This window comes from Perca flavescens, chromosome 17, assembly GCF_004354835.1.
Source record: "Perca flavescens isolate YP-PL-M2 chromosome 17, PFLA_1.0, whole genome shotgun sequence".
In the NCBI taxonomy this organism is placed as follows: Eukaryota; Metazoa; Chordata; class Actinopteri; order Perciformes; family Percidae; genus Perca; species Perca flavescens.
This window is the reverse complement of record NC_041347.1, coordinates 4,738,546-4,748,974: the sequence shown is the minus strand read 5'-3', so window position 1 is coordinate 4,748,974 and position 10,429 is coordinate 4,738,546. Positions and strand designations below refer to the sequence as shown.

The 10,429-nt window shown below is 42.2% G+C and overlaps 1 protein-coding gene across 1 annotated transcript in view; it reads left to right on the top strand.

Annotated features, from left to right (window-relative positions):
• The first annotated feature begins 1,572 nt into the window (after positions 1 to 1,572).
• The window catches only part of b3gat2 (beta-1,3-glucuronyltransferase 2 (glucuronosyltransferase S)), a 94,853-nt gene continuing 85,996 nt past the window's right edge, over positions 1,573 to 10,429 (top strand). Inside the window, exon 1 of the mRNA XM_028603923.1 lies at positions 1,573 to 2,106. Within this exon, the coding sequence (XP_028459724.1) occupies positions 1,573 to 2,106 (534 nt within the window). The remainder of the gene's footprint in view (positions 2,107 to 10,429) is intronic.

Genomic DNA, 10,429 nt, shown 5'->3' with positions numbered 1-10,429 from the left:
TTGTGTCCCCAAGACTCTGGAACAAACTTCCCATTCATATTAGGTCCTCCTCTACTGCCAAGATCTTTAAGTCTCATCTTATAAAAGATTTTTATTCTTTGGCGTATGATTTAGTTTAGGGACATTTGTATAGACGTGTGTTGTTTGTATGATGTTCATTGTGTCTATATTTTTTATTGTCTTCCTTTGTTTTTATAACATAATATAACCTTGTACAGCACTTTGTTCAGCCTAGGTTGGTTTAATGTGTGCTCTATAAATTAATTGACTTGACCACCAGTCCAAGACTGCAAAATATGCAGTTTAATATCACGTGAGGCAAAGACAGGTAATAAATCATGATAGTCAAATTAGGACTATAATGTTTGACTTTGTCCTAACAAATGTAGGCCTAATAAACTTTCAACTACTGTATTAATATGCTTGCCATTTAGCTTTCTTAAATAAATGTCAAAGTGTGACCTGTGGACCTCATATATTAGAGCTTACATTGTGACCTATTTCTTACTATGTTGCCCTGACATTTAAAAAATGTTTTTTCTTGAGTTGTTGTTTTTAAGTTTGGAATAAACCACTATATAAGGGAAGATGATGGTGGCCGAAGTGAAAAGCTTGTTTGCAACTGGTTGATTTCTAAAATGAAATGTTTCTTCTGTTATCAGCATGGGGACCACTGTAACTCTCCCAAAGCCCCCTGGAGGTATCCATGTTTAACCTAATAATTTATTCTTGACAAACACAGCAACACAGGCTACTCTCTCTCTGTCTGTGTGTGTGTGTGTGTGTGTGTGTGTGTGTGTGTGTGTGTGAGTGTTTGTGTGTTTCTCTCTCTGTCTTTCTCTCTCTCTCTGTCTCTCTTTTTCTGTGTGTGTGTCTCTCTCTCTCTGTGTCTCTATGCCTTTCTATCAGCTGGGTTTATTCTCAGCTGACTGATGCACATAACATAACAAGGCCTTTCTCCCGTCCTATCTCCCCCCCCCCCTCCTCTGGCGCACTCTCTCTCTCTCCCCAGGTTCTCTCCTCCATCCGGTCGCCCCTCCTCTGCTGTGCACCTGCTCCTCCCCTCCTGCCTTATTATCCTCAGACTCAGAGCAGCGCTCCGTCGTCCTCGCCAAGTGATGCTCCTCGGCGGCGCACATCGGTGGCTTATCACCGCCCGGCGCAGGGAGGAACGCGGCTTGTTTCTCCTCCTCTGGAAACAACGCTGAGGGACGGCACAAAATGGGCATGTAACGGGGCTTGTGAACGAGTGAGCCCGAGGAGGGTAGGACTCCGAAGAAGCACTCAGGTCCCATCCGAGGGAAGAGAGGGAGGAGGAGGAGGAGGAGGAGGAGGAGGAGGACTCCGGGGAAAGGGTCCCGGCGGGACTGGGGGAACGCACGCAGCGGAAGGTTTTGTGCTCTACATAGTTTGAAAATGGACTAAAGGCGTCTGTTTCTGTTCTTTGGTTGTGACAGAATATAATCACGGGATTTGAAGGAAAGGTTGTTGGAGTTGCGGCGGCTCGCGCGGTGCCTTTCTGTTTGCGATCCGTGAATGAAAGAGAGGGCGCGCGGTAACTTTAGCCTCGCCATGAAATCAGTGTTTTTCAGCCGCTTCTTCATCCTGCTGCCCTGGGTCCTTATTGTCATCATCATGATCGATATGGACAGTAAAAGGGCGGTCCGGGCTCCAGCGGCCGGTCGCACCGGCAGGGCGCAGCGGGCCGCCCAAAACGGCGACCCGGGAGTCGGTGGCGCCCAGAACCAGTCCGCTCTGCCGGTTATCTACGCCATTACTCCGACGTACACCCGGCCGGTGCAGAAAGCGGAGCTGACCCGTCTAGCCCACGCCTTCCGCCAGGTGCCCCGGTTCCACTGGATCGTAGTAGAAGACTCGACCACGCGCACGGAGCTGGTGGCGCGCTTTCTGGCCCGGTGCGGCGTGCCGTACACACACCTGCATGTGTTCACTCCGCGCAGGTTTAAGCGCACCGGGATGCCACGCGCCACCGAACAGAGGAATGTGGCTCTCGCGTGGCTCCGGCAGCACCGGGGCACGCGTGACGCAGGGGTGGTTTTCTTCGCGGATGACGACAACACGTACAGCCTGGAGCTGTTTGAGGAGGTAACCTGACATTAAACATGTCGCCTGTGTAATTAAGTAGTCTACTGTCTGTCCTGTTCACTAACTAGCTACTCATCACTTTACCGCGGTCTAAATGCACTATGGCACAAGGTATAGCTGCAGCATATTCTTAAACGTTGCAATTTTAGTTTGAAAACCATGGAAGGGCGTAACTTTGGGTTCAGCATTGGGGGAAATGAAATTTTGAGCATATCAAACACTTTGTTTCCTGCATTCTGGTGAACTTTTTTGCAACAATTTGTGCCTTCTCTGCATCAGTTTATGGTGCAAATGTCTTTAATTATGTAAAGGAAATTATTATAAGATATTTAGGGGGGTTGCACTGGCCAGTTTTGATTATTAAGGGGGTTGTAACCCCCCACCCACCACCCCTGTAAATTATTTATATAATTAAATTATTATGGATGGAAACATACAGTTTATTGCAGTGAAATAGCCTGTCTTACACGTAAAAATCCTGCATTTAAAACCTGTGAAATAACAGAAATAATTTATAAAATGTAGGATACTTAAAGGGATACAATGTAAGTTCTGAAAGAGAAAATAGCAAATACATTTTACAAAATAAAAGTTAAAGTCATAAGTAATAAAAATAAAACTCTTAAGTAATACACTAAAGGGGTTTTGCTGCTTCAACATACGACTTGGTCTAGGGTGACCAGATTTCCCGGAACTAAAGCGTGTGACCGTAAGCGCTCGTCCACGCGCACACTTTTTAATGTGAACATGTGCCAGCCCAGGTCAGACGTAGACAGACAGATTAGACACAATTTTGCCAAAAAGCACACATAGGCCTACTGCTCACCACATAATCGGTGCTCAGTTAATATTCATGAATTTTCTTGGCCTACATATCTAAGAAATACTATTAAAAGACATTGAATTTTGTGTGGGACCAACTTTATTTTTCAGACTTAAAGCATTCTTTTGGAAAATGCACCCACTACACACACACACACTCACACACACACACACACACACGCACACACACACACACTGTTAAAATCATACGCTGGATGCTTTATTAGTCTTTCTACATGGGTTTAGTTTCATCTGACATTATGCAGAATAACCCCTTAGAGAGTCATTTTACTACATATTATATCATAAATTGAGCATTAATATTGATGCATTAACATGTTAACAGCATTGTAATGTTGTAGCCAATGTACTGGGAGGTAAATTAACCTGTAAAGTAACTAGCAGTCAAAGAAATGAATAAGTACATAATTGTACTTAATTAGAGTAGGACTTATAGTTGGAGCCCACCAGCAAACTGCTGATAAACCTCAGAACCAGGGGCGATTCTAGGATCAGACCTTTAGGGGGGCTCAGCTTCTCAATGAGAATGTGACACGGATACAGTGCTTTGCCAAAGTGTTAACCCCCCCCACCCCGGCCAGCTCTTATCAGCACTATGAGGGTAAAGGTTCTATTTCAGGGGTCACCAACTGGCGGACTCCGGTCCAAAACTGGAGCGCGAAAGGCTTCCATCTGGACCACGAAGCCTTTCGACACAGCTGAGAAATATCTATAAATTATATCCGTATTTCAAATTTAAAAAAAGGAATTTTTAACAGGCAGAACGAGGCCAGCTCTGTAGACCTGTATGGGTCCTGCGACCGCCTGCGACTGTTTGATGCCGTTGCTAGGTTGCAAGAAGTTCTACGAGGCCGGTGTGCCTCATTTCCAAGGGGGTAAGCGAGCCTTCACAAAGCGTACCTCCTATGGCGCCATTTTGATGCTATCAAGCCATCACCTGCCGTTAGCATTCCATTGACTGACATTCATTTTGGCATCCATTTGTCAGTGAATAACTTTACAGACTCTATTTGTCCATTGTTTATTTCTAAAGAAACACAACAATATATAAAAGGCTCCATTACCTTGTAGCTCACGTTATTGCTCTGTAGCAGGCGTTTTTTTAAAAATAGGCTAACGATGGTGTTAGGGCTGGGCGATAAATCGATTTTATCGATTAACTCAAATGTGTAGTTAACGTTGATTTGTTTAAATGAAAATCGGTTTTCTCCTTAACATCCGCCAATGCTCCCCTCTGTGCTCCCGTAGTTCCGAACGGCCTCAGCCCTCCCCCCGCGCGTTTGCCGTAGAGATACACAAACAACATGGCAGCAACAGGGACTAACATTAGTTCTTTTCTTAACTAGTCGTTTCGTTACTTACTTAACCGTAATCTCCACCGAAATGACCGGCAGCTCGCGGTGTCCTGTCCCCGGCTGACAGTCACCTATTCTCAGATAACTGAACCACCAACTAAAGCCTGACCTGACGGAGCACAAAAGCCGGTGTTGAGGAACTCTGTTGCGGCTCAACACATCTATTAAATGCCGCTGATACAACCGAGCTGTGACGGAGGTCTGTAGCTTAAACAACTAGCAATCAGGCACGGCGCCAGGATTCCAGTTTTGGATGGGCCAGACCAATTGTGGGTGGGCCTTAAATTAAAAACGTTTTCAAATCCCTGTTTAACCTAATAAAAATGACTGGCTAATATACTGTTATATTATATATATTATATGTGCATATTATATGTGCTTACATAATAAAGATTGTAATAGCTTGATGCTATTTATATGTTGTTGAATTGTAAAAAGTTTCGGTGCAAAGGACGGACCTATCCGCGATCGCTCTCCTTGGTTCTGCCCAAAAGAAGAGCGCTTTGGACTCTCCATTACGCCCCATACCTGGCTGGGCTATAGCGCATCTCTCCTAACCTAAGGCCTATAGACTGTAAAAGTGGTCAGGAATCTAATATTTCCCCAAAACATAGTTTAGTTCTGAGGCCGAATATTTCACAATTCTTTTCCACTGTTTTAAGTTTTCAACAATATACAGATCAACCAAACTGCCCGATTCAATCAATACTCGGCCACAGAACGTGTTCATTGACAACGTCATCTGTCATGTAAAACAAGACTCAAGTTATTTCCTTACTTTAGTGTGATGATTCATGTTATAAACATGTTTAACAAAAATAAATAAATCGCATTAATAGCCCTAAAGCATTATTGGCCATAACAAGAGAAAACCATGAGGGAACAACAACTTGACAACAGTAACAAGCTGTTATAGAAATAGTACTGTGCCTGCAGCTTCTGTAGCGGGTTATGAATTGATTATTTTAATCCATATATCTCATATAACGACATAATACAATACAGGCAGAGTAGCCACATACTTTACTGTTATCCTCTGGCGGTCCTACACAATTAAACTCCCTAAAGCAGAAGAAGTGACCGGATACTTTAGCACTGGTTGAGTTGCGGGCTCATCCACGGAAGACCGATCCACAGGGCTATATCCATAGGGGCTATATCATCCACTCGCGAGGCAGAGGCAATGGCTATAGCACCGGCGCTGGTCGCGCTGGCCGCGCTAGCCGCGTTAGCATCCTGCGGTGGCCGAGACAAAGATGTTCTCGGCGTTGTGGATCTCAGCTCTCCTTCATCTCCTGGTTGCAGCGATGACTCTGAGACCGTTTGTGCACGTTTAAGGTACCTAAACAACGACTGTTGCAACCTTGTCCTGATTGATTTGAATGATTTTCACACTCTCAGATCACTGGGAGCTAGCCTAGCATACCGACAAGCTACATCCGATACGAACCTCACTGTCTGCTGAACTTGCGCAGAAACATAAAAATAGACATGACCAGTTTTTTTAAATTGTTTTTGAAAACTAAACATTTAAACCATTTTAGCACAAATTATGAGATTATTTGCCGATTTTTAATAATTCTTCACCAAATTATAATATATTAATTAATTTATGTTTTTTGAGTAAATGTTTTGGGTGGGCCTGTTGAAAAGTGGGTGGGCCTAGGCCCGTCAGGCCCACCCATAATGCCGTGCCTGCTAGCAATCACCGCTCTGTAGCAAGGAGCTCCTCTTCAACGTTTTTTTTTTTACCGCTAGTTAATACGAAGGAGCTTGCTACAGGTATGCTACATTCATGAGACCATTGGATGTTAATGTACGTTACTCAGCAACAGGTGAAAATAAGGGCAAGCTTGCGCGACTAAAGTCAAAATGATTTGAAGTGAATTACCTGTATGTGTGAAAACAGCTTTATCTCGCGCATCCGTTTTGTTGTTGTATTTCCCCAAAATTGGTATGAATAATCATAATGGCATACATGCCCCGTGTGTGTGCGTGCGTGTATGAGTCAAAACAAAATAAAGTTAAAACTTCTTTTGAACAATTTCTTTGTCATCTGCAGATTGAATTTAAGTAGGGGGTAAAAAATCGATTTAAATCTTAAATCGGATTTCTTGTGAAAAAATCAGGGATTTTTTTTTCTTAGGCCATATCGCCCAACCCTAGATGATGTCATAACCATGCGACTTTCTGTCGCATAGTAGACAAATTACCGTACAGGCAGGAGAAGCTTACAGGCAGTTTTGACTTAAATTAGCTGTTTGGTTAGTTGTTTAATTACTTATGTTAACAAGCATTTCAGTTAGCATTTCAGTTAGCCTGTGCCCATGTTATCTCCTTATACATATATTGACACTCTCCCTTTCTGCAAGATTGGGAATGATTGAGATTTCTCTTGGCACAGCTACCAGAAGACTTAAAACTTTCAGACAGGTTGCACACGTCATATCTACGTCGTCAAGCTCAGTTTGAGGTAACGCTCAGCCGTCACCGGAAAAGTGCTTCTAATAGACTTCACTTGTCTCCGTGGAAATCCACGGCGCCGCTTCGTCCATTAAGTTTACTGTCTATGCTCATTTCCAGGGAGTTTGTTGCGATTGTCAAAAGTAGAAATATTAAACACCACTATGAAACTAGACACAGACACTTTGACGAAACTTACCCACAGCAGTCTGAGGTGCCGACACGGAAAATCAATGTGCTCAAAGCCCAATATGAGCGACCTACACGAGTCCTGTCTCACTCTCTCACAGCGCAACAGTGGGCATATGAGTGTTTGCTGAGAATGCAGTGGATTTTGGGACAACATAAAAATCTTTTTACCTATGCAGAAATGGTAAAGGAGTGCATGTATGTAGTTACAATGCCCAGCTTTTGGTATGTGAGATTTTACAATGCAGAAAGGGAAGGTTTTTGTAAGGACATCTTAGGTCTTACACATACCAGAGGGCATGACGTCAGGCCATAAAAGATATGTTGACACAGAGAGGGATTAGCCTATAAAATATCCATGTGTCTATGAATGATCTTATGGATCTGATTTTTGATTTTTTTTTTTAAGCTAGGAAGTTTGTGCTTCTATCTGCAAGCGATTGTTAAGCTCAGGTCAGCCTAAAAGAGCCCTTTATTTAGTTTTCCTTTGAGGAGGTTTTATTTTTATGGACTGAATGGAATATTTACAAAGCAAATTTAGATATGGTTTATGGCACTTTGTTTTTGATTTTGCATTTTACCAAAAAGCTTTTAAAAAGCAGCCTGAAAGACAGAATAGAGCAGTGTTCTATCCTTTTGTTAAGGTCCTCCCCAAAACAGGTTACTGTAAAACTAAGAACATTGTAGACTGCATTGTTAAATTAAAAGGTTGACTAAACTGATTCCTCTAGTATTTGCAGGTATCGAATTGTTCGGACCTTAGCAGGGTCGGAGGGTTGACTTAATGGACCTCTTGCAATTTAAGTTCAATACCCCTGAACTAGTCTTTCAACAATAGGGATCATTTCAAAGAAATTCAAACATTGAAATTCACTGGTTCTTCATGTTTATAGGAGCCCACTGAATCCTTACTAAAAACCCTGTGGAGGATGAATCCCATTTTTAAAACCGCTTGTTTCACCAGGCCATTGTTAAACCAATGTGTTTTAGTAGTGCAAGCGGTGAAACTATATGGACACTTGGTCAAGTGAAGGCCTTTTTAATGAGTGAGAGAAAGAACAGATGAAGAGTAAGAGGGAGTACTGACTGACAGAAAAAGAGAGAGGGGATAAATGTACAGAGGGTCAGTCCTTGCCACAGTGGCTGCAGGTTCAAATCCGACCTGCAGCTCTTTGCTGCATGTCATTCCCTCTCTCTCTTTCTCTCGCTCTCTCTCCCCTTTCATGTCTGGGCTGTCCTATCAAATAAAGGCCTAAAAAAATGCCACAAACTAAATATTGAAAAAATAAAAAAAATAAAAGCATATACACTCGTGCACAAGAATGCTTCTCTGATTTCTGATTGCTCACACTGATTGCCGCCATTCAAAGATAGCTTGCCGCAATTCTGAAACTGCTGTAATTTGCTCCAATAATAAAATGTTTTGCATTCTAAACATATTATTATTGGAGCATCCGTTTCAACGCTGCACTGAATAATATAGTGCAAAGTAAAGGAATATACCTGATTGCAGTGGTGGAAAAAGTACTCAGATACTTTACTTAAGTAAAAGCACCAACACCACACTGTAAAAATACTCTGTTACAAGTAAAAGTCCTACATTGAAAATGTTACCTTAGTAAAAGTATGTAACTGTAATCCGGAAAATTTACTCAAAGTATTTAAAGTAAAAGTACTCAATGCAGAAAAATCCTCACATTTTAGAAACAGGAAACAGTTCTGTCAATCAACTAGTGTTTAATCGGCGAATCATTTCAGCTGGACTTGTACGCCTATTTATATTGTTGGGTAGTTTAATTTATAATAAAACATCGTATTTTATGTATAATGTATAATATGCATTCACGGAAGGGTCAAGAGGAAAGTGGGCATTTCCCATAAAGTCCGGCTAATTATGTATTCCGCGTTATGTACAAAAAACGGCCATGAAAGCGTGCCTCTATTTTGCGGTGAAAATTTTCAAGGTGTAAACCTGGTAGTGGGTTTCCTCGCATATGCCTCCTCGTGAAATGGCAGCAGTAATCCGAACAAGACGAAGACATAGGCCAAGGAGAGGAGCTGAAAAGATTTTTGCCACAAGGAGCTAGGGCTGGGCGATATAGCTGAAAACTGTATCGCGATATAAGTGTTTCATATCGGTCGATATCGATAATTATTGATATTTTTTATGACCTATTTAAAATAAGGACCAGGAGAAAAATATATTAAATTTAAACATGTTTATTTTAAACTTAACCTTCCTCTGATTATAATCCCCTCAGTTATAAAGCAGGAATGTCAACACAACCATGGAAAACACTCAAATAATTAAAATGTAAACATACGTCTAAAATCACAATGAACACATAACAATTATCTCTTAACATTAAGGTGCAAAATTAAAGAATAAGTAAGAAATGCTTCATAAAGTGTAATAAAATAGTGCAAAATGTTAAATATAAGAAACCTGAGAAACTATTTTCTGCAGGTTTAGTGCTAGGTTGGTAACCTGGCTTCTGAACAGACATGTCTGCCTCCGTTATTTCTTTGTAGCGTTTAGTAAGGCGCTGATGCAGAGTACCTCTCCATGGTGGTCTGCTGCTTGTGCCGTGTAGCAGATGCAGATGTTGTTGGACGTTGCTGGCGAATACGGCTGTGCTTCAAAGTGTGAGCGCGGCTAAGGTGGTAAAACAAGTTTGTGGTAGTACCAGTGTTGGTGGGGACGACGGTCTGACGACATTGGTCTGTCTACGGTCAGACTTATAAAATCCCCAAAAACTGCCATACTGACTTTTGTTTTATCAACAATTTCCTCGCTCGCTGCGGCACTCACTTTCCACTTATCACTCCACGCCGCCGGTTCTGTTATTGAAGAACACGAGACAGCGATGTGGCGCAACCAAACTTGATACTGTTACATGATTGGCTGTTAGAGTGTCACTCCCTACGTTGCTAGGTTACCAGAGAGCGAGTGCCTTTGTTCATGCAACCAAACTTGCTTCACAATCTCTGGTTTCTTCTGATGAAGAAAAACAAGTTATCGAACATTTTATCGGCCGCATTTTCTATTGATATTGATTACGTGTCTATCGCGATACATATCGTTATCGTTTTATCGCCCAGCCCTACAAGGAGCACACTTTTTCAGTTGAGTGAACACAAAATCATAAAGCGTTACAGATTAAGCAGCCATGCAATATTACAGTTACTAGAAGAAATCAAAGATGACATCGAATCTCCGACTCAGCGTTCATGTTCCATTCCAGCAGTTGTTAAACTCCTCGCTACATTACATCATAGCACAAGTACTTAACACTTTGCTACAGAGCAATTTACGGTATAGTGGGCGGAGAAAGGCGCTGATTACCTGATGAACTGCAGGTTTGGTAAATAGGACTTAAGCTGAAGTATCACAGCGTGCGCTTTCTGCGGGTTGGCGATGGCGCTGATAATGCTACATTCGCAAATGTACGTACAGCTGGCCCATAGTCTCA